We start from the raw sequence: 27,054 nt of genomic DNA, 5'->3' as shown, positions 1-27,054 counted from the left end.
ACCGGCCAAAATCTTAACCCACTACACCCAAATCACAAGACCCACTGATCCACAGCCCCTCCAATCCACTGCCAAAAAATCGAGAGAGAGAGCCCAAGAAAGAATAAAGAAGAAAGAAGAGTGAGAGAAGATGATTTTCTGGGTTGTAAGCTGATGATTAATGACAGATGTTCTTGGGTTTAATTTGATTCAATGGGTTTAATTTTGAATTTGTGTTCTTGGTTTGATTTTCTGATGTATTTTTATGTTTTAAATTATGTTTTTATGTTTTTTAATTTTGTTAAAATTAATAAATTAATTTTTTAAATTTATATGCTGATGTGTCATTGGTGATGTGGCATTTTTATTATTATTTTAATCCCTCCGGCTGCCACTTAAGCAATTTCTGGTAGTGGGCTAACGGAAAGGACCAAAACGGAAAGCGTAAATTGGTTTTAGGGACTAAAAGTGGAAAAAATAAAATGTAGGGACTAAAATGGAAAAACTTCAAAATGTAGGGACTAAAAGTGCAATTGCGCCTTATTATTATAATATTATTTGAACCACATTTTGGGGTGTCAATGTTCAATCCAACCCACGAACACGATAAGAACTTGACACAGATTTTTGCGGGTTAGGGTTGGGTCTTAATGAGTTTGGGTCATAAACGGGTCAAGCCAAAAGCGACACAATAAGAAATGTATCGTAAGCAGGTCAACCCACGTAATCCGTAATAAACATGTTTGACAAGTCAATTTATTTGTTTTAACCCGAAATGACCCACTTAACACAACATGTTTAACTCGTATAACAAATAAATATTCATTTTATTTTAGATCTGTCAAATATCTTTTATATCCAACATATATTTTAATTTTTTTTTTAAAAGTGAGTACTTACAAAAACTTACAGTAGATATAATTGGAAATTGAAACTTCACAAACTCTAGATCTCTAAACCCTACCAACCTTAGATCTCTAAACCTTCTTATAAATATCTAATTTTTTGTTTTTTATTTTTTTTTTTATTTTAGCTGTACTACTCACTCTACTATCTTATAGTTTCACGCTTAATCCTCAAACTCAAAGTCTCAAACCGGTTATTGCTCTCCCTCTCTCTCTCATGTGTTTAGTGAGTTTTAGAATTAAAGAAAACTACTTTCTTGGTGTTTCAAAATTCTACAGTAATTTTTTCTACATAATGTTTTTGTTCTATAAACTTTAGTCTACTATTTGCTCCAATTCTTTCAATATTGATACTTAGCATTTGGCAAGTTCCAAGGATATTATATTTTTGTTGAACTATATTATTTTATTTTTGTTAAATTATGTTATATTGAATTTGGGTTGAAGTGTATGCACTTCTTTTGGAGTGTAAAGAACTTATTTCTAGATGAATGTTATATTTTTATTGAACTATATTATTTTGAATGTGAGTTGAAGACTTAAAGTTTATGCATTGCTTTGGGGATGTAAAAAAAATTATTTTTAGATGAATGTTATATTTAATATTATGTAGGTTGAAATGGATTATGTTACATTCGTATCAATCCAACATGACTCGTTTATTAAGCATGTTAAATTGGTTGGGTTAGGTCAACCTGCCTTATTAACAGGTTGTGTTAGGGTTAAAGAATCATGACACGATTATTAAATTGGTCGGATTAGGGTTGAACCATTTAGTTGAATACTCCTACCTTGACACGACATGAACCTGACACTCTAACCCGAATCGACACCCCTAACCACATTACAATACTTTTATTTTTGAAATAGTACAAAACTTAAATTAAATTGTATTGACTTTTTAAATAAAGTGTACAGTAGGTTTAGAAAACTATCAATATTGTATTCCGTAACTTTTTAATAAAGACTATATATATATATATATATATATATATTTTGTTTTTTTTTTTTTTTTTTTGAGGAAAAGGATCAAAACAATATGAGTGGGAAGAAATATATTTTTAGCGAGAGTTTAGTTTGCGTCTCTATAAGTGGGTCCCATGTACTGTTCACGGGACCCATAAGTTGTCTAATTCAACAAAATTTTCATTAAAATTAGGTCTCACAATACTATTCACACATTTAAAAATTATTTTGTTATAGTGTCTTCAGTTTTCAGTAATAAGTGGTATCCAAACTGATTCTTATTTTAATTAAAGCTATGCAGCACATGGATATTCCCACTAGTTTATATTTATATAAATGGCAGAGTGTATTTTTTTAGGAAGAGTATAAAACTGAGGAAATTATAAATCTTAGATGCACGAATAGCATTGCATCCAATGATCCAACTGCTACAATCCGGGTTTGAATTAGTATCAGAAGGTTTTGTGCTTCCTCAAGCTTGAGATCTATAGGCTCCATTTAAGCTGAAAATGATAAGGAATTTGAAACAGAGAAAACCCAAATTTATAAGAGGTAAATCGATATCCATTTTTCAATTTCTGTTCCAATATTAATCAAACCATTAGATTACAATCCTCCTTTATGTGATTCTCAAAAAAAGAAAAAAGAATTCTCTCCATTGTTCTCCTTTATTTGATTCTCAAAAACGAAAAAAGAATCCTCCTTTATTTATTTACCATAGTTCATAAACGTGTATATTCTGACAAACATGAGTATTTTTGTATTGGGCGTGAAATTCATATATTCTACTGAAGTTATTCATATATTGAATGTATAAGATAATTCGTAAATCACTTAATATTTGATTTTTTAGCCATGAAACTTTATTACAAGTGTAGGAACTTTGACGTGTAAAGAATAGCACTAGCCACTAAGATCATTCACAACAAGGATGTCAAACCTACTCAAAAGCTATTTTTAGCATTTTAAACCACAAAAATTATGCACCATCAAAGATGCCATATCTTAAAAAATTTGACATCCTGTTACAATGAACTTTCATAAATGAGAGCTCATTGTAGCAACTTATTATTTTTTAATGATTTTGTGGTGGTTGGTTATGGTGGTTGGTTGTGGTGATTGTTTTTTTATTATTTTAATTAGTTGTTTATATTTTTATAAATGAAATAGAAAAAAAAAAAAAAAGAATCTTTAATGTGGGATGATTTGTAAAGTGAGTTATTAAAATTGATAAAGTAGATTTTTGAGTTGCTAAATGCTCTATTTTTTGAGATTCTTGATGTGAATGCTCTTGGCATAAAGGACATGTTAACAATAGTGACATTGCCCATTTGAGCATTAATTCTCTCACATTTGTTGTGTACATCATCTATATACACATCATTTATTTTACATTTTTAATAAAGACGTTAATAAAAAAAAATGTACATCAAGTATAAAACTATATAAACATTGTGTGTACAAAGTGTATAATAACATGTCATAAATAATTTTTTTTTCCTTTTTGTTTGGTGTTCACAAAATATTATAAGTGACCGTTTCTCTATATTGACTTTAAATACTCGTTTGGTAAGAGATTTCTAGTAATATTGTTTAAGTTTTATAGAAATACGTGTGGATAAAAAAATGTGTGAAAATATGTGTTGTGGTGTTTAAACAATAGTTTTCATTGTTTAAACACCGTTACCAAACAAGGCCTTCAGTATCCATGCAGTCAAGTTTATTTATTCATTAATCATCAGTAAAATGTATTATTTTAATAAAAAATTTAAATTTTAAGACAAAAATTAAATAAATCTAAGATTCTTTATATAATAAGATATAATAATTGGTAAATATGACAAATTATTATTATTATTATTTTACTTCAATTGTTCTCTCAACCAAACAAAAACTTATATATATATATATATATATATCATATTCTTACCATTTTACCTTTCTACCATACACATATGAAGAAAAACAATAATATTTCAATCTTTATATATTTTCGTCATTTGAACTAAACTATGGGAAAAAGTTTCTCTCCAAACTTATATATTTTTATTGAATGTGAATTGTGAAAATCTAACCAGTGGATTGCATATTCTTATTATATTCTCTATGCTTGCAAAATTTCAAAAAAATTAAAAATCAATAGCTATATTATCAATGACATGTTTAAATTTCAATTATTTGTGGTAAAAAATTATGCACAAAAAGAAGCTTATTGATCGAATGGTAAATAACATTTGGTTTGAACGAAATTTGACATGCATGTTAAGAATATAAAGAACATGTAATTTAACGGTCAAATTTCAAAATTCACTTTCAATTAAAAAAAATGGATAATTACACTTTATCCACCTGTGGTTTACCTCATGTGCCTACCTGTGGTTTCAATTTTGACACTTTACCCATCTGTGATTCTCACCGTTACTGTGCCGTAACCCACCTCTCCTTTAGTCGTTAGTCTAACACAAAATATGTAAAAAATAAAACCCCAAATGGATCAAAACACTCTCACTCAAATCTTGAACATGAAGAACATATCCAAAAATCTAAAGAATATAATACTCAAATCTTTTCCTATTTGTCTCTTGAGTTGGCTCACTAGAGCAAGCCCAGGCATTTGTTCTTTTCTTTATATTTGTATATGGTTACTCTTTTACATTAATATAGTTTTGTCTATTATCTCAGAAAAAAAAGAAAAAAAAAGAAAAAGTGAACCCAGAATTTTTGAACATAAACCCAAACCAAAAACAAAACCCAGAAATCTTGAAGATTAACCAAAAATTAAACCCATAAATTTTGAACATAACCCACAACCACTGCAACCAAAGATTAAAACCAAATCAAACACACCACAAACTTCTTTTTCAATCTTTTCTATCCTCTTGACAGTTTTTTTTGAATTCATAGGCTTGAGATTTAAGAATGTTCTTATGATCCCCACTATCGAACCAGTCAAACGACATCAACATCGTCACGGACGACAATGACGATGTCGTTTGGGAATTGGAGCTCGGCGCCTTAACGTAAATGCTGCACGCATCTGAATTGGTTGGATTAATGGATTGTACAGAGAAGTATTCGCCCCAGCGAGTGGCAATGCAGTTTGGAATGGATCAAGATCTTCCAGGTGATTTTTCTGGTTTAGAATTTAACTTGGAAAATGTTAGGTTCTATGTTCCACCAAGGTCTTTTGTGCCAAGTGTATCACTCAGGTACTTGAATTGGTGGAAAGCATTCAAATCAAATTGCGCTTTTTGTGATCAAAGAGTACCCAAAGTTAATATCTTCGAAGAACAGTGCTTTACCTTTGATTCAAGCTAAAATAGATAAGGGACAGTGTCATGGTTCACTTGCACCAATTAGTATGAAGAAGCCTAAGATGTTATCGTCAAGGAGCCATACACATATGTCACGGAGAATCCTTAATTGGAGTGATGATGAGACTGTGCTCTGGGTTTTGCTGGAAATGTGTTTGGGAGTTTTGACGATTTTTACTTCCCAAAACCACTTTTGCATTTGCAGAGGAATTTTGCTCTTGGAAAAGCTTTGGGCTGGTCGGTCAGCTTAGGGTTTGGGCCTATGTTGGATATTGTTTTTGGGTTCAACTTCCTGTAATTTTTCAGATTTTTGGGTATGTTCTTCATGTTCAAGATTTGAGTGAGAGTGTTTTGATCCGTTTAGGGTTTTGTTTTTTACATATTCTGTCTTAGACTAACGGCTGAGGGATAGGTGGGTTACGACACAGTAACGGTGAGAATCATAGGTGGGTAAAGTGTCAAAATTGAAACCATGGGTATGCACATCGAATTAGAGGAAAATCACAGGTGGGTAAAGTGTAATTATCACCCCCCTCCCCCCCCCCCCCCCCCCCCAAAAAAAAAGAAGAAGATAAGTTTAGAGGGTTTCTCTCCAAACTTTTTTCCAAACCAAGTATATATATATATACACACACACATATGGGCAAAACTTAGGTAAAGTACTTAGGTATTGTTTCTTATATTCTCCTCTTAAAATTCTGTCATGTGTATTTTTTCTCATAGGATGAAAGTATATTTTTTAGTTAAGTAGTTACATGGTTGAATTTTAAGAAGTGAATTTAAGGATAGCACCTAAGGCACTGTATCTCAATTTTGTCACATATATATATATATATATATTTATATATGAGATGGGTTTAAGTTACACCTGGTGTAACTTCACAAGAGTTACACCAAAAAATATTCATAGTAATGTCATTATTACTCCCTAGAAATTAATGATTTAGGCATTAACTCTTCTTATTAAAAGGGGGAAAAAAAAACTATAGCATTAACTCTCCACTATCTTCCACGTCATCATTTTCTTCCTGTCATCCTCTCTCACATCTATCTTCTTGCACTATGTACTTTCAGGCCATCACCATTAATTTCTTAACAGTATTTTGTCTTGAGGTACTGGAATATTTCAGAAGTATACGGCCAAAGCCACATTTAACTTTGGAGAAATATCTTATCATGACATCCTCCATTGTCGAAGGCTTTGTTCTGTTGTTGAGAGTAAATCTTTTGGTTCCATTACTCTAATGGAATGTTGCTCATAGCAAGTTTAATAAAGGGCCCGTTAGAGTTACACTAAAAAACACTCATAATAATCTCATTATTACTCCCTAAAAATTAATAATTTAGGCATTAACTCTTCTTATTAAAAGGAGGGGAAAAAAAACTATAGCATTAACTCTCCACTATCTTCCACGTCATCATTTTCTCCTCTCATCCTCTCTCACATCTATCTTCTGGCATTATGTACTTTTAGGCCATCACCATTAATTTCATAATAGTATTTTGTCTTGAGGTACTGGAATATTTTAGAAGTATACTACCAAAGCCACATTAGTTTTGGAGAAACATCTTATCATGACATCCTCCATTGTGGAAGGCTTTGTTTTGTTGTCGAGAGTAAATCTTTTGGTTCCATTACTCTAATGGAATGTTGCTCATAGCAAGTGTAATAAAGGGTCCGTTTAGTAAAGGAGTTTAAGTAATGTTGTTTGTATTTTTTTGAAATACATGTGAGTGAAAAAGTATGAAAATACGTGTAACGTTGTTTAAAAATTGAAAATGAGTAGTTTAACAACTCTACCAAACGGGGCCGTAAACGTTGTAAATCCGCATTGCAAGCTATTTTTGTTCCTTGTGCTTGGTGGCAATATTTGGCAAATTCATGAAGATGCATTTCTTTTTAATGCAGCTGTCGTCAACTGATACTTTTTCAATTTCCTTGGGTTTGAAGTTTAATAGCCTGATCAATGCTAAAAAGTAATAATTGGTTCCTCATTGAATGTATTTATTTCTAGTATCTGCTATCCTTGAGTACACTTCCTATCATTTGGTTTGGTATTTTGTTTTTGGGAAACATATTTGGCTTGTTCTATAGGAGTCGCTAGGTGTTGTGATTTATTTTGATCTTTAATTTTGAGAAATGAAGTAATTAGAAGCGGGAGATGCCATAATGATGCGATTAGAAGCATGGGGGTGGTCTTTGATAAAATGAAACTCATATTTCGGTCACTCTTGGAGAGGTGGTGGTGCTACTGATCAGCGATGTTAGTAGTCAATCTTCTAATAATAATACCTTTAGTTTTCACTTTGAGAATCGTCTCTCCGACTAGCCTACCAGCGTGAAGTGGTCCAAGTGGATTTGGTGGATGTACACGCGCACTGGAGGCATTTTAACATCTTCAGGGCTGCGAGTTAGCTAAAATTCTGCTTTAGATTTCTTTTTGAGTTTTAAGTAGAGATCGATTGTTGAGACTAATTATTTTAAAACCCTCATGACAAATTTTATTCAAGGTTACTGCCAAAACTTAAATGAACGAAAAAAAATTTCTCCTTTTTTCAAACCATATACAGTGGTTAAGTAATGGCAAAACGATACTTCCTCCATAATAAATGAATTTGCAAAATGGTAATCATGTTTATTAAATCAAAATAAAGATAGCTTGCATTTACAATTTAATCTTGAGAATTTTATGAATGGTGGAGGCCTGAAAGTATGGTGCAAAAAGGACGAGGAAGAAGACGATGATGTGGAAAAAAAAAAAGTTTTTTCTTTTAATAAGATAAGTAAAGTTAATGTCTAAATTACTAATTTCTAGGAAGTAATAATGACATTACTATGAGTGTTTTTTTACCCTTAGATTAACAGTAATCAATGGTTCACAAAATGTGTAATTTTTGTAAAGTTACATCAAGTGTAATTTGAACCTATATCTTTATATATATATATATATATATATTTTCGTATTTATATTTATATAAATAAGCAGCATGAGGCAGAGTAGAGTAACTAGTATGCAGAAGTTCTCAACTTCCAGGAAACTTCAGAAACCTAAGCAGATAGGTATCTGTGAACCCAATTAATTAATTTTTCCCATTGCTTTTGTCTTGTTTCCAATACATGGACACCAAGGTATTATCCACCGGAGTTCAATACTTAAACTTGCCGGAAAGTTATATCAGGCCAGAATCAGACCGACCCCGCCTATCTGAAGTCTCTGCTTGTGATGATGTTCCTGTCATTGACTTGGGTTTAAAGGATAGATCCCAAGTTGTCAAACAAATTGCAGAGGCCTGCAAATCCTATGGCTTCTTTCAGGTACACACATATTAGCATATTCAACTCACTCACTTTTACTCTCTCATAAATTACATACTAGTATATTACATATGCAAGTCACTCACTTTTTACTCTCTCATCCACATATATATATAGCTAATTTGTCATTTTTCTCCTTTGACATATAACTAGGTGACCAATCATGGTGTGTCTTTGGAGGCAGTAGAAAAAATGTTACAAGTAGCCACTGAGTTCTTTAGCCTACCTGTGGAAGAGAAGTTGAAGTTGTACTCAGATGATCCATCAAAGACAATGAGACTTTCTACAAGTTTTAATGTGAAAAAGGAAAAAGTTCACAATTGGAGAGACTATCTTAGACTTCATTGTTATCCTTTGGACAAATATGTGGCTGAGTGGCCTTCCAATCCTCCTGATTTCAAGTAAGTACTTTTTCTCCTCTCTCTCTCAAATTTTATTTTATTTTTTATTTTTTTGAAGTATGAATATTAATATTATTTTAGTGACAAAATAAAGTTCTTTTGGTCCCTTAAAAATCCATTTTTTGTTTTTGGGATTAATCATTCTATCATATTTATTATTAAACAAATACATATCATAATAAAAAATTGTATTTAAAACTTAAGCTTCTAGTTCTGGACACCCACGTTAACAAAAAGTTATAGTTAACATAGTTAACTGCACGAGAAATCAGAATAACTGAAATAACTGAATAACTGAAAAACGGTTTCACTAACAATATACATATATTTTATATGATTCTCTTGAATATTTTTTTGTCTTCTCCATGATTGACATCATATGTCACCAATTTTAAGTTTTTAAATGCTGAATTATCACAAAACCCTCAATTTTATGAGATAGTTCCTAAAGAGATTATGTACCATAATCTTACTAGGTATTTGCATTAACATCGAGCTTCATTTGTGCATGCAAGTGCTTGGACTTTCCGTTTGCATTCATGCTTTTCACCATAGAAAAGTTTTGATGCCATATAATCCATTCCTTTTCTTTCTTCTTCCTTCACAGTTCACTCAAACAAATATGTATCATCATAACTTCCCTCGAAACTATATGAGAGCTAGGGACTTTGCAATTTTCTTCGTCATGTAGTAGATTTCAATCCATTTGTTGAAGACAACATGTTATAATATAGTTGACATGACGACAATATCTAATCAAGGTTATGATTCAATGGACTTTCTAAAAAAAAAAAAAAAAAAAAGGTTATGATTCAATGGAAGTTTCTATATTATTTCGTGAATGATAATCTGGATTCAAATTTCCCTCCTTTTTTTATGGAATATTTTTCTTTTAAAAAAAATGAAGGAAAAAAAATAAGAATTTAATAACATCACCATGTGCCTAGGCGCGATCCCCTATGCTGGTACCCAAGCATATATTGCGACGTGCCACACCAGTAGTCACATGTGCAAATACAAACACAAATTATAAAAGAATGACCATATTTTAGCAACCGTTGGTCAAGTCGATTTGTCTCTTTTGCAATGCTACAAGTCACAGACGTGCCTTTTTAAGATACATTGTCTTTTGTAATGGTTGTTTGTAATAAGTAGAAACATTACAAGTTTAAAATAAAAAATCAACTTGTAATTAAAATCTCTGATTTCATGTGAACGAAAGTAACAACACAAGGGCACATATAAATTAGAAACTAGCTCTTTCCCAAAAAAAAAAAAAAAAAAAAAAGCTAAAGTGTTTTGTTAGCTTATCAAAACATAGTTTTGTTTAATCTAAAACATCATCAATATATAAATAAATGGCCATGTTAAGGGTGATTTTAAATTAATTGTTAATAAATAATTTTAGTAAAATTTCGACACATTTTTTTTATAAAAAATATAAAAAGTCATAAAAAAAATTATTTATTTCTTTTTCTATAACAAGTGTATCTTAAATCGATGCTTTAGAAAATTGTTAACTTTTCCCATATGTAAATATGTTTATTTTGTAACTTTATAATTACAACAATGTGAAGAGAGATTCAAATTTTGATTCTTCTTACAAAAGAAAGTCATTTATTTCGTCTGTGAAAATTTTAGTCAATTTACTACGGCAAAAAAAGAAAAAAAAAAAAAAAAAAAGCATAAACTTAGTGGATTCCACATAATTCGGCTAAAAGTTACATATGTTTTTAAAATTATCAGATTTATGTGACAGAGAACAATTCCTAGAGGATTCCATTTCATTGGACCAGATTGGCTGTCATCCTGTGGGTCGGTGACTGATCTTTCATGAGAAAGGATATAATTATTTACAAAAACAAGCAATTAATTGACTTCTTAATTAATGTAAACAAAATCTCTACGCAACAAACACGGATTCGGATTCCACTACAATACCCTAGTGCTTCGTGTTGTAGGACAATTATTAGATTCTACATCTCACCATAAATTTAATCAGTATCACTATAATTTACCATTAATGTAAAAAACAAAAAATATAACGTCACAGTATTTTTGGTACGTATGTTTAATAAGTAGTACGGTAAGTTGTAAGATAAACTCTAGATATTTTTGAAATACGATAACATGATATTTCTTTCTTTCACATTCATAATGAATTCCGAGAACAACTAATTATTAGTCGGTTAACCCTAATTGCGGATTAGAGGGTAAACCCTGGAAAAAGGACTAGTTTAAGCCCATTGTTATTGGTTGACTTGACTCAGTCAGATCATTGAAGAGTGGGGGCACATAGCTTTAGGCGCAGTTAATGGAGACTTTTTGTTTATGTGTGATAGCGTGGTCACATGGGCCAAGGAATTAAATATGTAATTGAAAGACTTTTTCCTCTTACTTTTTCTCTTTCTACTGATTGAACGGTGATGACGCTACTTGGATGGTACAGTGCTGATATCATGGCCATTGAATATTGTGTACATGTTTCTGGGTGAAAGTTGGACCTATATATATTTAATTTTGCCAGAATTTTCCTGCTGACATAAGCGAGAAATGCCGTGTTGATGTCATAAAAGCCGAATCACACGGTTTGTGATTGATTATTGAGGTGTGATCCAGTATTCCTTTAACTTCCATTGACCGCCAATCCAATTAAATATTGTTCCTTTGCATGGAGGCAACTCAGCCTCTTCTAGAAATATTTTGTACACTTGTTATATGTAGGGTTGTGTTAACGTGCGGTGCACGTTAACTACAAAATTCTTCTACTTTTTTTTGACAAAATTTCTGTCTTTTTTGTAATTCATGTCATTTTTTCAATTTTGTAGGTATTGTTTAGAATTTTTTTTTTGACATTTTTTTTTTTTTTTTTTTTTTTTTTGTATTTTCTACACTTAACCAGCACCAGCGGTGCTGGTTAACATTTTTATATATACATATATATATATTTTTAAAATTCAATTATTACCAAGGTTTTAAAAATTGGTACAAGCAAAGAACGTTTTTGGTTATGATTTTCAGTTTTTGATTAGTTTTAAGGATTTTTATTGGACCGGATTGGTAATTGGTTCCCGATTGAATTGGTTCGAGCAGCCATTGTTACTGTATATAGGAATAGAAAAAGGAAAATTCAAATCTTGATTTTATTCAAGAATGTCTCGAATGAGATAAAGTAATGTCATTGAAACTCTTATTAAAAGCTTATAATATAATAATAATACCCTACTAGGTAGGTTTTCAGTAGAACTTATTTAATACTGTGAAAGATATGCCAATCCTCTTAATTATTAAGAAACTAATTATTTTCATTTTATAACCCTATGCAGTTCAGATGATTATTAAAATCTTTAATGATTTACTTATATTTGTAGGAGAATGACACAAATGGTCCATATGAATGAGTGAATAATTTATAATTTATTAGTTTCTAGGGTCAATAGTTTCACTATTATAAGTAATTTGATCTTGTTCTAATATTCTTTCTTTTGTTAACTATTTTTTATGAGGGTTTTTGGAGTTTAGTTTATGAAGATCTAAGTAAATTGATGCTTATAATAAATGGGGGAAGGGGGAATCGACTTTGATACTCATAATGAAATTGGGTCATAAAACTCTTTACAATAATCTTAGCAAATTGATATGATTTTGTATGTGTTTGGTATGATTTATTTTTTAGTTTATTTGATTAGATGCAAATTTTTAAGACCTTCTCTCTTTAGAGTGCAATTTATTTTACTTAATCATTTTTTAAATAAAATAAATCAATAAATTAAAGGTATCCTAATTGGATACTCAAACAATATGGAAGAAAGTGAAATCAAATATATAATGTTGTGACCAAATTGGTAATGACAACTTACATTGTGGACCTGTGTGCCTACCTGCCTTTGTCGTTCTTTGGTTTTACCTTTTTCAAAATTATATATATATAAAATGTTGTAACTTGGGATGATTTTGTTAGATCTTTTGTTTTCTCATAAAGAATAAAGATCAATACAAACCTTTTGTTTTCGTAATTGAAAATTTTATTAACAAAAAAACTATAAGATTCCTCTTCTCTTTCACGAAATATTATAAAATATAATAAAATTTTTAAAGGTGAATTCAAATTTTTTATTACCTAAATTTACATTTTCATACAAATATAGATTATAATGGTATTGATTAAAGTGTTTCGTTTACTGTTTTTTAAATTTTTTTATTATCCCTTTCTCAAAATTTTCTTTTTATTATCAAGTGAGTCATGTCACATGAGATCTCAAGTTTAATAAAAGGGAAAGTTGGTGAAAATTACTTTTGTCGCAATTTTAACATGTGCCAGTATCAGTGGCGAAGAATAAGTGATTTTTTTAAAAAAAAATTATAAACCAAGGGAGAATAAGTGTTGAATTTATGTATAAGTATTAATTCACCCATTTTCGTCAAACAATCATTAAGTTATCACAAATGGTATGGTACTACAAAAAACAAATCCAAGTTTTTTTTTTTTTTTTTTAGAGAGAAAATCCAAGTTAACAGTTGCAAATTTCATAGATTTGACATGGTATAAAACTTGAGCGTAACTTACGGTAAAATTTTCTCTCTTTTATTATTATTATTATTATTATTATTATAAGTTTTTTTTTTTTGGAGGCATTATTATTAATAATTTAGAGATAGAAGTTGAGGATCAATTCGTCACTGAGTATGTAAGAATTTTTTTTTTTTTTTGGATACAATTTAAGATTTTATTATTTAATAATATTGAACGTCAGTGCTTTCATCATCATTTTGATCATTCAACAATTAGTGTTGAATAAGTGTAGTGTTTTCTAAGAACATTCTTTGTCCTAGCCTCCTAGGGAGATCCTTTGTCAAATCATGATTAACTAGAGGTTTTTTATTTTTATTTTTTAATACCTATATTATGATCATTTAGAATTCTTACTTTGACTTGACTTTCTCCAAATTCAATATCTTCACTCAACTCAACAATAAAATAGCGTTAGCAACGTAATCACAATTCTATGTGATTCGTGCTTGGGTTCTTGATAACGGTATTTAGAGAGAGAACGAGGAGTTGTTATTGCATACTTTGAGAGCATGCTTCTTCCCTCTCACAAAGGAGTTGGCCCCATAGTGCGTGGGACTCACCCATTATGAGATGGAGAAAGTATACAATAATTGAGAGAGAGAGAAAGAGATGTTGGACGGTCTATGCAAAGAATGAATGAAAAAAAAAATGGTGAATGACTGGAGCTTTCATGAATTTTAAATAACAAGAAGCTAGCCTAGTGCATTTCAATTTTTTTTTTTTTTTAAGCTTCATTTGTTTAGTTTTGACTAAAAAAACTGAGATGGCTACTCTGTTGCAAAGGCACTAAAATGTTATGGTTTTAGTATCCTACTACATAACATAAATCCCAAAACGGCTACATCACTACATCAGTATGCCATAATAATCTATTAAAGGTTGCCTATGGTAACTTAAAACTTCCTCCCTCAACTTAAGGTGCTAGCTTGAAACAGTTGAACATACCATTTGTTTATAATTCATTCTATGCTAGAGAAAGTGAAAAATTCTGTTTAGACTCCTAGTTAACTAAGTGGTTTGTTGATTGATTACATAAGTTTATCATCGGTTCCATGTACAAGCAAATATAAATCACATATATCAAATCTAAACAATAAACAAGTACAACAATTTGATAACGAAGTGGAAAATCAGTAAAAAAAATTATTTTCAAAGAAAAAGCCATTTTTGTGATCTAAAGGATTACTAATCCTTAAACTTTTGAGGAATCCTTTATTATTAATTGTGAATGACTGATTTTTCTCAATCTTTTCAACCTTGGTTCCATTGGAGCAAGTAAAAAAGATTGAGAAATAGAACAATTTGCTTTGAATTGTTCTCAATTTCCATGAGATGTCTTGGGGCGATCCTTTTGTCTACGGATGCTTGTAGAAAAATCACATGAAAAGATAGTTTACACACAAAACTTTGTACAGCTAAAATCTTTATTGCAACCTTAGCAAGTGCCTTGCTTGCCTTCCCATAGCAGTGGCCCTGAACCTTACTTTCCAATGAAACAAGTTTGACCCATAAGTTTGTTATAATGCAAAACATATGAGTAAAAGATCATCAAACCATCATTGAGTAGATCATAACCTTATCATTTTTTAACAGTTATAAACTGGACTCAACCTTGACACAATTATACTGACACAACATAATTTTGACATATTCTGGTTCTAGGATTTTTGCCAACACATCCATGAAACCATAATAAAATGTATTTAGATGCAGGTGTGCTGAAACTATGCCGTAATCACCTTGCAATGGCATGCATTTGCAAATCACGTTTGGAGGGCATTTTGTCCAAAGTAAAATGAGTCTTGGAGGTGTCTTGGCATGCTTTGATTGATCATATAATTCAAACATAGGATTTGAACCCAGTGTATTCATTTCATGGTAACATAATTAGTTGGTCATATATAAGAAAAATAAACAGAAGGTCACAGAATGAGTCCAATTCTTCTTGATGCAGATGATTCTTTTTGTGTGTTATCCACCAATTCCCAATTTTCCTTTGATAAAATAGGCAAATTTTGCAGAGAAAATATAAAAGAGCTAATGTATGTAACATTCTCTTTAATAGGGAGATTGTGAGTAATTATTGCATGGAAGTTCGACAACTTGGGTACAGATTAGAAGAATTGATATCAGAGAGCTTAGGCCTAGAAAAGGATTGCGTAAAGAATGTTTTGGGAGAACAAGGACAGCATATGGCTGTAAACTATTACCCACCATGTCCGGAACCAGAACTGACTTATGGATTGCCAGGGCATACTGACCCCAATGCCCTCACAATTCTACTTCAAGACCTGCATGTAGCTGGCCTTCAAGTCCTCAAAGATGGCAAATGGGTTGCTGTCAATCCGCACCCAAATGCTTTTGTCATTAACCTCGGTGATCAGTTACAGGTAACGATAATCTGATTGTACAAACTTCCTTATCGTTAATGGTGCTACAAAACAAACAAATACAACTTGTTAAATTGAGCAAGGAATTGTAGTAGATCACTCACTAAAATTATAGATGCCAGGTTGCAACAGTACATAATTTTATTTCAAATGGCACAGTAAGCTTGAAGCATGTTGGTTTTCATCACAATTTATACTATAAGATGCATATCAATTTGCATATCTTATGTCATTTTTATGAAACACATTCTATTGTCAAGGATTTAAAAATGACAATGAATCATTGCAGGCACTGAGTAATGGGGTTTATAAGAGTGTTTGGCACCGAGCAATTGTCAATGCTGACAAACCAAGGCTATCAATAGCTTCGTTCCTCTGCCCATGTGACGACGCATTAATCAGCGCCCCCAATTCACTCACAGATGATGGATCTGAAGCTGTATACAGGGGTTACACATACGCAGAGTATTACAAGAAGTTTTGGAGTAGGGACTTGGAGAAAGACAACTGTTTGGATTTATTCAAGAATTAGCCTGTGTTGGCTTGGATAGTCTTAAATTTTTGTAGTTTATTTGCTTATTTTCTTTGAAGTGAGTTAGGAAATGGCTTTAAGCAAATAAGCTTGCTTTAAGTTTTGCTTATTAGCTTAAAGCCATTTTCTACCTCCTTTAAGCAAGCAAGCAAATAAGATACCAAGAAGTCTATCCAAGTTCTCAACTAGTGAATCTGTTGTTGTTGCTGTTCTAGTAGTTTTCATCTATTTTTTTCTTCTCGTATTGGGTTTTTCATGTTACAAATGAAGTTCTGTGGGCTACTGTAATCATTTTGTTAAGAAAAGTCCAATAGCAGCATGGCTGAAACGGTCCCCCTCTGCCATCAATTTATTAGACCCAAGCTCCATATATAGCAGCATGGCTATAATTCACCCTAGTCTTGGTTGAATAATGGGGGTTCTGCCCTATTTCATATGCGGCAATGCATATTCTCTGGAGAAGGCTGTCCATTGTGCCTGTTATGGTAAGTGGGAATTTTTCTAACTTTTTTAGGCATAAAATGAACCTTTAAATTGTCTTTTGCTGTATGTTTGATTGTCGGTGCACGCAGTTATATAAGGTTATGTTATGTGAAGTTGAACTTCCCTCCATTGTTGTATTATGTCAGACAATTTTAGCTGTTCATGAAATGGTTATTGTATGAAAGAAAGTTTTTTCGCTTGTCACTTATGTTGCGTAATATAAAGTAGAAAAGGGTTAAGCTGCATTACAATAAGGTAGCTCTGATATCTAGCAGTAGCGTATTATCACTATGTTATTCCCATCCTACTAGATTTTGTCAATGAAGCTGTGATATCTCTCTCCCTTCTTTCTTTCTTTCCTTTTTTTTTTTTTTTTTTTTTTTTTTTTTTTTTTTTTTTTTTTTTTTTAAGGATATGTGTGAATCATGTTAGGAATGAATCATATTAGGAACATATGTCAATATAGAATTGGTTAATCTTTTGACAAAATACACTTTACTTGTAATTGGGTAGATCTATGATGTATTTAATACTTCAAGGAACAAGGTTTCAAGTCCAAGTGTTAAAGTCATCAAGTCTGTCCAAGAAACAAGTGAAGAAGTGTTGGATTTTAAAACTCGACAACTAGCTCGATAGATAGCATCTATCGAGGTTTAAAAGGTAGCTTTTGCCTGATGCTCGATAGCTGCTCGATAGATAACCTATCTATCGAGATTTACAAAAATCAGTTTTTCAGATCTGATTTTACACCAATCCATGTATACATGTTTAGACTTTCTTTACTCACAACCCTAAACATATAGAAGGATTATTTTAAGGACCATCATAGCTGATGCAAGTGAGTGCAGTTTGATGCAAAAGTTTTTCACAAGCATATTGTGGCCGGAGACATATGCCCTAGTTTATCTTTCTCTTGAAGAAGTTGCTGCGTTTGTACGTCATAAGATTTTGTAACCAAGGAGTTTCGTGATCTTTATTGTGTTGATGAATTGAAGAACTTTGCAGCCAACATCCTTCTCAAGTTGGTAGTTAGTCACGTACTTGAATCCGTGTATCAATTGGTTAGTCACGTACTGAGAGTGCATTAAAAAGAGAGATTGTCATTACAGAACAAGTCCAATTGGGTATTAGGGTAAAGGTTCAACTGTAGGTTGGTATAAGGTACTGAGATTCATTTACTTATAACTGCTTGTTGTGATAATAGTGGATTCTCGGGAGTGGTGACCTTAAAATCACTCGGTGGGGTTTTTGCCTTGGAGGTTTTCCCCATTCGTAAACAAATCACCGTGTCAACTTTATTTTCTGCTGTATATTAACTTAGTTGGTGATTTGTTTGTGTTACCACGCATATTGCATGTTAATCGGATTAATTAATTAACTTGGCTAATTAATTGGTTAATTCATAACAAGGGGTCAATATATTCTTAGCCTATCAAGTGATATCAGAGCAGACACACTTTAATTAGGGTTAATCTTTATTGTGTAATCCATTGACCCTTATTGTCATGGATAGAAGATAATTTTTAATTATTCCTCATTTATTTGATGGCACTAACTATGCATACTGGAAAGTACGCATGAAAGTTTTTTTGCAGTTATTAGATGAAAAAGTGTGGCAAGCTGTGGAGATAGGCTGGACCAAGTCTAAGGAAGCGCCGGCTGATTGGGATGATGCAAAGATTAAAGCGGCTAACTTCAACAGCAGAGCATTGAATGCCTTATTCAGTGCAGTCACGAATGAGGAGTTCAAGAAGAAATCTTTTACTTAAATTACAAAGGAAGTATGGACCATCCTCTAAACAACCTATAAAGGAACCAAGGCTATAGGATTTAAAGTTCCAGAGGCTTACTACTAGCTTTGAAGAGATCAAAATGGAGGAGGATGAGTCATTCGATGAGTTCTATGTCAAGCTCAAGGACATAGTAAACTCAACCTTTAATCTTGGGGAAATCATTTTCGAACCCAAGATTGTTAGAAATGTGCTTAGATCTCTACTCGAGAGATTTCATGCTAAGATCATCACGACTGAGGAATCAAAGGATATTGAAAAAATTCCTTTGACAGAGCTGGTTGGCAATTTGCAGACCTATGAGTTGGGTTTGACAAGGATTGGGAAATCTAGTAAGGGTAAGAGTATGGTACTGAAGGCCAAGAGCACTAACACAGATGAGTCTTCAAACGATGAAGATTCTAAAATGAAATTCTACATTACAAGGTAGTTTAAAAAGTTTATGAAGAATGTCAATGCCAAAGGATTTGACAAAGATCACAAGCAGTCCAGTTCATCTCAGTTCAAAAGGGATGGCGATCACTACTCTGTTCCCTTCGGACCTAAGTATTTTGGTTGTCAAGGTTTTGGACACATGAAACAAGAGTGTCCAACGTATCTCAAGACCATCAAGAAAAGTAAGGCCCTTACTGCTACCTTGAGTGACACCAAGCCTAAGGATGATTTAGATGACAATGATGATGAGGGAATCTTGAATGCCTTCACTACTATAGTTGATCCTACTAATGCGGGCTTAGGAACAGTAGATGATGAAGAGGACTTGGTGGATTCTAAGTTTGAGAAAATGGACGATCAAGATAATATCTATATAGCCTATGAAAAATTGTATAAGGTTTCTAAGAAGCATGAGAAACTATATAGGCTGGACACCAAGAAGCTGAGTGATGTGGAACTTGATTGAAAAGAGTTTTCCACAAAGTTTGATGAAACTAATCAGACCATTGGAGCACTGAGATTTGAGAACAATTTCTTGGCTGAAAAGGCCAAGAAGCTTGAGGCAGAGTTGTTCCAAGTTAGATCTCAGTTGGAAAGGACTTCAAGTGCGAAGTTTGGTGAGATGCTCAGCCTCCAAAAATCTGCTTTTGATCGAACTGGTTTAAAGTATGATTTCTCTTCTCCTAGTATTGCTTCTACTAGTACTACTGTTTTTGTTTCCCCTGCTAATAATGTTGAATCTGAGAACAATGATGTGAAAACAGTTTTAGCTAGTGAGAACATAGACAAGGGTAAATCTATTTTAAGAGCACCCCTTAAGATTGATAAGAAAGAAATTAAAAACCCTAAGGCTAAAAAGGGAAATGCTAAAAAATCTAAACAGAAGAAGCAGCATTTTTGTCAACACTGTGGAGTAACTAGACATACTTGACCAAATTTCTATAAGTGATTAGCCACTCAATAGAGTAACAGTATGATCTCATCAGGAAACCAGAATCAGTTTCTATCATCTTTTGCTCCTCTTGGAGATCTACTTAAAGCCTTCATGTTTCCTTTAAACTTGAATGGTTTCAATTCTTCACCTTCACCATTGAATCAAAGGTTTGCCAACCAGAAAGGTTCTTCTAAGGTGTGGAAAGAAAAAGAATTTAAGTGATTTTGTTATTTTTCTTTCTCTCTCTCTTCTTTTGAGTATGCATTACTTGTAGAGTTTTCTTTCTTGTTTTGAGTCGGTCTAGTTTTATACTTTAATTTGTTTTTGTTTGTTTGTTTTGTTTTGTTTTTTTTTTTTTTTTTTCACAAAAAAAAATTGAAAAATCAAAAAATACAAAAACAGTGTGTGTTTTGTGTACATTGGTACTTGTGTACCTTGGATGGCCATTGAAACAAAATTTTCTAAACTTTCTATCTTTTATAACTTAGATGAACATTTCTATACACAACTAAGCAAATGAGTTTTGTGGCTCATGTTTGTGATGATTAAGATCAAGTAATCTCTTATACTTAACACTCGTATCACTTTTTTTAACGGGAAGGACTAGAAAATCCTAAGAGAAATGCATAAATAACCATCTCACCACTGTTGTCCATCAATTATAAAATGACATATGTATACTTCGGCATAGCAAAAGTGCAATGTCAAAAGCTTAATATCATTAGGTATTTCTTTTCTCTCTCTTATATGTTTATGCATGGTTTGTTTAAATGAAAAATATGTAAAGAAAAATAAAAGCAAAAAATAATCAAAATGTTTTACATATGATTGCAAGTGTGTCTTCTAGGAGATGTGAGAGTTATAAGATGTACCTCGAAGGTGATAGTCCCCATTAAGCAGTTATGATTGTGTGTGAGTTAAAGTGATTTTCTCATATCTCAAATTATCATAACATGTAGACATTTATGCAATTTTGCGATATTTTTCACACATAACATGCAATATTCTTTGCTACTCTTAATATATGTGTAGTTACAATATGATTTGGCCATCACAAGGAATACATGTGTTAATGTATATTCACTAAACTGTTTTAACTTGTTTTTAAAATATAAAATTGGTTAGATTTGTTGTGTGTGTGTGTGTGTGTGTTTTGGATCTATATGTCTGGCATTTTTCTTGTTGAAAGATGATTTTGAGAGTTTAAAATACTGTTTGGATCTTTGAGTAAGTAGCATGCTTGATCGCATTCATATCTGTGGTTTTCTCTTCTTGAAAAATTGTTTTTGAGCAATCTCGACAGCTGTTGGACACCGCTTGACAACTAGGCTATCTATCGAGCCTCTTGAGCTTCCTTTCTCGATAACTATTATCGCAATTTTGATTCATTGAGGTTTTTAAGAATTAGTCTTGATAGTTGCTCGATAGCTTCTCGATCCATCGAGGAGGTTTCTGGATGCTCGATAGATTATTGATAGCTTCTTGATCCATCGAGATCACTTTGCTGTGGACACCTCTCAATAGCTCCTCGATAGCTACATCTGGCGAGATTTAAAGCTCGACACCTCTCGATCCATCAAGCTTCATGTTTTTCTATATATAGCGTCAGCATGATTTTGTTTTTCATTTCTCACCGATCTCTCTCGATACTTTTTGACTCCTCACCTCTTCAAACTCACTTCTCTTACTCCAAACCTCTTCCCCACACATTTTTCAGCCTAGATTGCTCTTCCTTCACTGGTAAGATCTTGTTTTCCCTCCTTTTTCATGCATTTCATTCATATAGATCTAGGTTTTTGGTTTTTTTGAAAAATTTAGGGTTTTTCAAAATTGATGAGGTTTTTGCAAAATTTTTGGGTTGGGTTTTGCTTAAATGATCTTAAATGTTCATGCATTGGATCACATTTGCATTTTTAACAACGATTCATGCATTTTAGATGTGTGCTGGTAGGATTGGATTGGGCTAAACCCATGATGTTTTTACTTTTGCATGTCACATGTTTATGCATACATACCATTTTTTTAAAAAAATCTTTTTGATATTAAATGTGTTGGTACTTTTCTGTTTGTCCCTCTCTCTTTCTCTCTCTCTCTCTTAGTTAGTTGCTTTATGGCACCTAAACATAAGTCTACTTCGTCTCGGAACCCTCTTCGTTCCGAGGTATCTTCTTCTTTTTCTCCTGTTGATTCTACTCCATCTCATGTCAGGTTTCGTGATGATAAAGGCTGTAGGGACTTTTTGGAGAACTTTTCCTGATGCGACATTCATTCGGAACACCAAGTCGTTTTATCAGACTTTTCTGATACTAACCTTCCCACTGTCATCTACAATAGGGGTTGGGAGTCACTGTGTGGCATGCTGGTCATTTGTCCCTTTGTGATCATACAGGAGTTTTACTCCAATATGCACAAATTTGATTATTCTGCACCTTACTTTGTTACTCGTGTTCGAGGTACGAGCATTGTAGCCACTTCGGATCTTATATCCGAGGTGCTACATGTACCAAGGGTAGAGTTTGCTGACTACCCCAACTGTGAGCGTCTTTGAGTTTGCTGACTACCTCAGCTGTGAGAGTCTTAGGACTGTGTCCAAAGACGAACTTTCGTCTCTCTTTTGTGAGACACCTTATCTTAGGGTGACCGTCAAAACACCCCTTGCTTGGATTTTACAAAAGGTCCGAGGTTCCTTAACGTGGTGAAGACATTCGTTCTTCATCCTTTGTCTCATTATAACTCCATTACTGAGCCTCATGCTCAATTTTTGTTATCCCTTCTTGAGGGGCTTACCATTGACTTTCCCTTTCACTTCATACTCTCCCTTATAGATGTTTATAAGGATACGAAGACCCGTAATAAGCTCATTTTCCCTTCGGCTATCATGCGGATTCTTCGCCATTTTTCTGTCTCCTATCTTGAGTTTAAACTCTTTTCAGTGATGTGTGTCATAGACGCAGCGACCATTAGATGGAGCGAGGCCTAGCTTCGACCAAAGCGACCACGGACCGAGATGGCGACTCCTCCGACTTCTTCCATTCCATCTACATCCGCTCCTTCTTCATCGGCGAGTGGTATGACCCTCGAGGCAGTCATGGCGCAGCTTCAGCACATGGATGCTCACCTTGACACACTTAGTGATGAGTTATGTCAGGTGAACACCCGTGTCGGCCGTATTTCCTGACGGTAGGCTCTCCTTGGTGGCTTCGTGGTGTCTCCCTCTCCTTTTCCAGAGGCATCTGAGGATGAGTACGATAATGGTGACTCCGACGACAATGATGATGGTGAGGATGAGGATGCTAGCTCTTTTGGTGATGACTGCTTGAGTTACTTGCCCTTTGTCATTCATGATAAAAAAAAAAGGAAGTAGTTTTGGTATGAGAGTAGTCATGTTCTTAGGGGGAGAGTTAGTATAGGACATTTTTATGTCAGGGGAAGTGTTTTCTTTTTATGAGGGATATATTGAGGACGTTTTGTATCTTTTCTTTTCTTTCCTTTTCAGATACATTGTTCTTACATTGTGATAGCAAACCTTGTACTCATTTTTTATGTTTATATATATTGAGGTTGTTATTACTGTTTCACCTATCTCTTCATATGCTGTTTCTTTTCTCTGTTTATGCACATGCCTCTTATTAATTGTATGCAATCTTTTATTTTTGTTTCACACTAAGATGCAATGATGGGTTTTGTTTAAAGTGTTTTAGAAATATAGGTTGTCAAAGTCTTTCTTGCCATGAACTCTCTTCTTGCAAAATTTTTCAAGAGTTTGTGTTAGGATAGATTTTATTGTGTTCAACAAGTGAATATGAGTTGAGTAATTTATGATTTCTCTCATATGTTCATATGTTTGTTGTGGTTTTATCACTGATTGCCAAAGGGGGAGATTGTTAGGACATATGTGAATCATGTTAGGAACATATGTCAATATAGAATTGACTAATTCTTTGACAAAACGCACTTTACTTGTAATTGGGTAGATCTAGGATGTGTTTAATACTTCAAGGAACAAGGTTTCAAGTCCAAGTGTTAAAGCCATGCAAGTCTGTCCAGGAAACAAGTGAAGAAGTGCTGGATTTTAAAGCTCGACAGATAGCATCTATCGAGGTTTAAAAGGCAGCTTTTGCCCGATGCTCGACAGTTGCTCAATAGACAACCTATCTATTGAGATTTACAAAAATCAGGTTTTCAGATTTTATTTTACACCAATCCATGTATACATGTTTAGGCTTTCTTTTCTCATAACCCTAAACATATATAAGAATTATTTTAAGGGTCGTCATAGCTGATGCAAGTGAGTGCAACTTGATGCAAAGGTTTTTGATATGCATATTGTGATCGGAGACATATGCCTTAGTTTATCTTTCTCTTGAAGAAGCTGCTGCGTTTGTACGCCGTAGGATTTTGTAACCAAGGAGCTTCGTGATTTTCATCGTGTTGATGAATTGAAGAACTTTGTAGCCAACATCCTTCTCAAGTTAGTGATTAGTCACGTACTTGGATCCGTGCATCAATTGGTTAGTCATGTACTAGGAGCCGTGCATTAAAAAGAGAGATTGTCACTACAGAACAATTCCAATTGGATATTAGGGAAAAGGTTCAACTGTGGATTGGTATAAGGTACTAGGATTCCTTTACTTGTAACCGTTTATTGTGATAATAGTGGATTCTCGAGAGTGGTGACCTTAAAATCTCGAGAGTGGTGACCAAAATAAGGCTATACAAAGACCAAATTTTGGTAAAGACTCAAACTTCACAGACACATCTGCAAAAGCAAGCCCATTTAGACCAGATGAAGTACAAGTTACCAGCTCAAGGTCCCTCACAGGGAACCAACAGATGAGAGACATGCACAGAGCAAATTTGCAAACTAAGTGCTAGCCATCCTCAGTCAATCCAGCCAAGCTAGCTTCATTCTGCAGGTTCACTAGGCTACTAAGCCCCAGCAAATGATAGGGGGAGTTTCAATTAAGCAGAGCAGCACAGCTTGCTAACCTTCATCTCAGGACACAAGCTGCAGATTTTCACAATCTTGTGGGTCTAGTTACGCATGACGGAAGGGTTCAGCCCCCAATTATAGCAAAGGGCCTTATTTAGGGTGGAGTTCTGAAATTTAATTTGAGATTCAAGACGACTTCTCACCATCCTTAGAATCTGCTTAGACTAGAGTGAGCCATAATGTATTATGGCATTTCTCCGGAATCATAGATAGTAGATAGAAGCCCATAAAGCAATTTTACATATGTAGGTTTTCAGCCCCTTCCCTTTCAGATTGCCAGTAGCCCATGTCATCAGCTCTTGTCAATTGCTCTTAGCATCTGATACTAGACAAATGAACATTCAAAAAGAGTTGATTTCTGCTTTCATTGCAACCCCTGCAGAACACACAAAGACTGTCACCAGTGTAAACCCTTTTGAGACAGCCTATCTCTAGTTGATAGCTTATTATTGTTTGTCAACTTGCCAATAAAAGAGGGTCCAGGAATACTAAGAATGATCCGTAGTATTTTGCATTAATCAACCACCTCTACCTTCATTCTAAGATCATCATATGCAGCTGCACAAGGGAAGCAGCCAAACTTGGTAATAGACCATCTTGCCTTATCCTCATCCTTCAAATCCACCGGGCTTAGTTGGCTCTATTTGATAACAAGCTCCTCAAACCTGACAGGCTTTCCATATCCAATTCTTTTTCCTCAATACTGAATCCACTCTAACCTCAAAGCAACTTGCTGCATCATAAATGATTCTAAAACCAAGTTTCAATAGAAGAATACCCTCAAGATGCCAGTTATTATGCCATAGAAAAATCTTATTCCCATCTCCCACGTCAAACTGTATAAATCTTCTAGCCTCATCCCAAAGCTTTAAAATGGTTCCCCAATCCTATGTACAGCTTTGAGGGATTTTTATGGTCCGAAGGCACCTGCCTTTCAGCAGACTCTCATGAATCTAAGCAACCCATAGAGACCCTGCCTTGCCTTAGTGAATAAGCTCCAAATGTGCTTCCTAACATAATCTATGATATTTTCTCTACACACACTTGAAAGTTGAAACCATTCCGGCTTTGGCAAGGAAAAAAAGGATTTTCTTTAAGGGTCTCAGATTCTGTACCCAAGAGAACTTCCTTTCAAGAAAAATAATCGCCTTGTGGTGTTTTCGATTGAGATCACTGGTCACATGTGCTGGCCAGGAAGAGGGTCAGCTCAAGTGCTGTCTTATGCATCCTCTTGCTACTCTAAATTGACTCCCTTTTTTCTGGGTGGATTTATGGCTTCCCTGCACAGTTTTCCCTAGATTTCTTCATATTATTCCTTTCTGTTTTTTCATATCAATGCATATTCATGGCTAAATTTAAGAACTTGCATAGTCAAACACTGTGTTGTAGTTTTCTGAATGGCTGATTAGCTTCACTGGTAGAACTTTAAAAACCAAATCCCTCTACTGTGGAAAACATTCTTGAGTCCTCGTGAAAATGCATGTGTTCTTGCACACTAATAACCACTTTTAACACTTCTCTCACTATCTAAACTCAGGTTGCTGGTGGGAATTCCACATTTCATGTACTGAATCTCAGATAAAGAGCTGTTTTTGTTTTAAAATCATGATGCCTTTTTTTCCCATCCCTTCTACAGCAATATTCTAAAGCTTAGATTCTCGCAGATAGTCAAGAGATACTCAATAGTCATGCAGATAGTCAGGAAATACTCAATAGTCATCGGCTCTAACATCCAACTACCTGAGCCTCTCTTGCTTCTCTCTTCTTGTCTCTCCAATTCTAACTAGATGAGCTGATATCTTGTTGAAGTCGGGTCATTGAGTTTGTTCATTGTCACATTCAATTTAGTTTAACATGTGTATTCTGAGTAGATTTAGCTTTCTACCACCACATCAGTAATTCCTCGGCCTCCATTATTGGCAGTTATTAGAAAAGATCAGTTTACCTTTGCTAGTCTTGCTTCATTTGACTGGTACCAGCCCTTGGGAATAGAATCCCCTATCTATGGCTTGTCTTGCTGTGTTTTTTTTGTTTGTTCTTGTA

General features: G+C 33.6%; 1 protein-coding gene across 2 annotated transcripts in view; it reads left to right on the top strand.

Annotated features, from left to right (window-relative positions):
- The window catches only part of LOC126698262 (protein DOWNY MILDEW RESISTANCE 6), a 78,768-nt gene extending 61,705 nt beyond the window's left edge, over positions 1-17,063 (top strand). The window contains exons 1-4 of one of the 2 annotated variants that reach the window (XM_050395370.1): positions 8,151-8,480; positions 8,634-8,881; positions 15,520-15,844; positions 16,134-17,063. In XM_050395370.1, the coding sequence (XP_050251327.1) occupies positions 8,283-8,480; positions 8,634-8,881; positions 15,520-15,844; positions 16,134-16,376 (1,014 nt within the window). In that variant the 5' untranslated portion in view covers positions 8,151-8,282 and the 3' untranslated portion in view covers positions 16,377-17,063. Of the gene's footprint in view, positions 1-8,150; positions 8,481-8,633; positions 8,882-15,519; positions 15,845-16,133 lie in introns of those variants that run through there. The other variant, XM_050395371.1, reaches the window with a different exon arrangement.
- Positions 17,064-27,054: the final 9,991 nt, after the last annotated feature.

This window comes from Quercus robur, chromosome 9, assembly GCF_932294415.1.
Source record: "Quercus robur chromosome 9, dhQueRobu3.1, whole genome shotgun sequence".
In the NCBI taxonomy this organism is placed as follows: domain Eukaryota; kingdom Viridiplantae; phylum Streptophyta; class Magnoliopsida; order Fagales; family Fagaceae; genus Quercus; species Quercus robur.
This window is presented reverse-complemented; position numbering and strand designations above follow the sequence as displayed.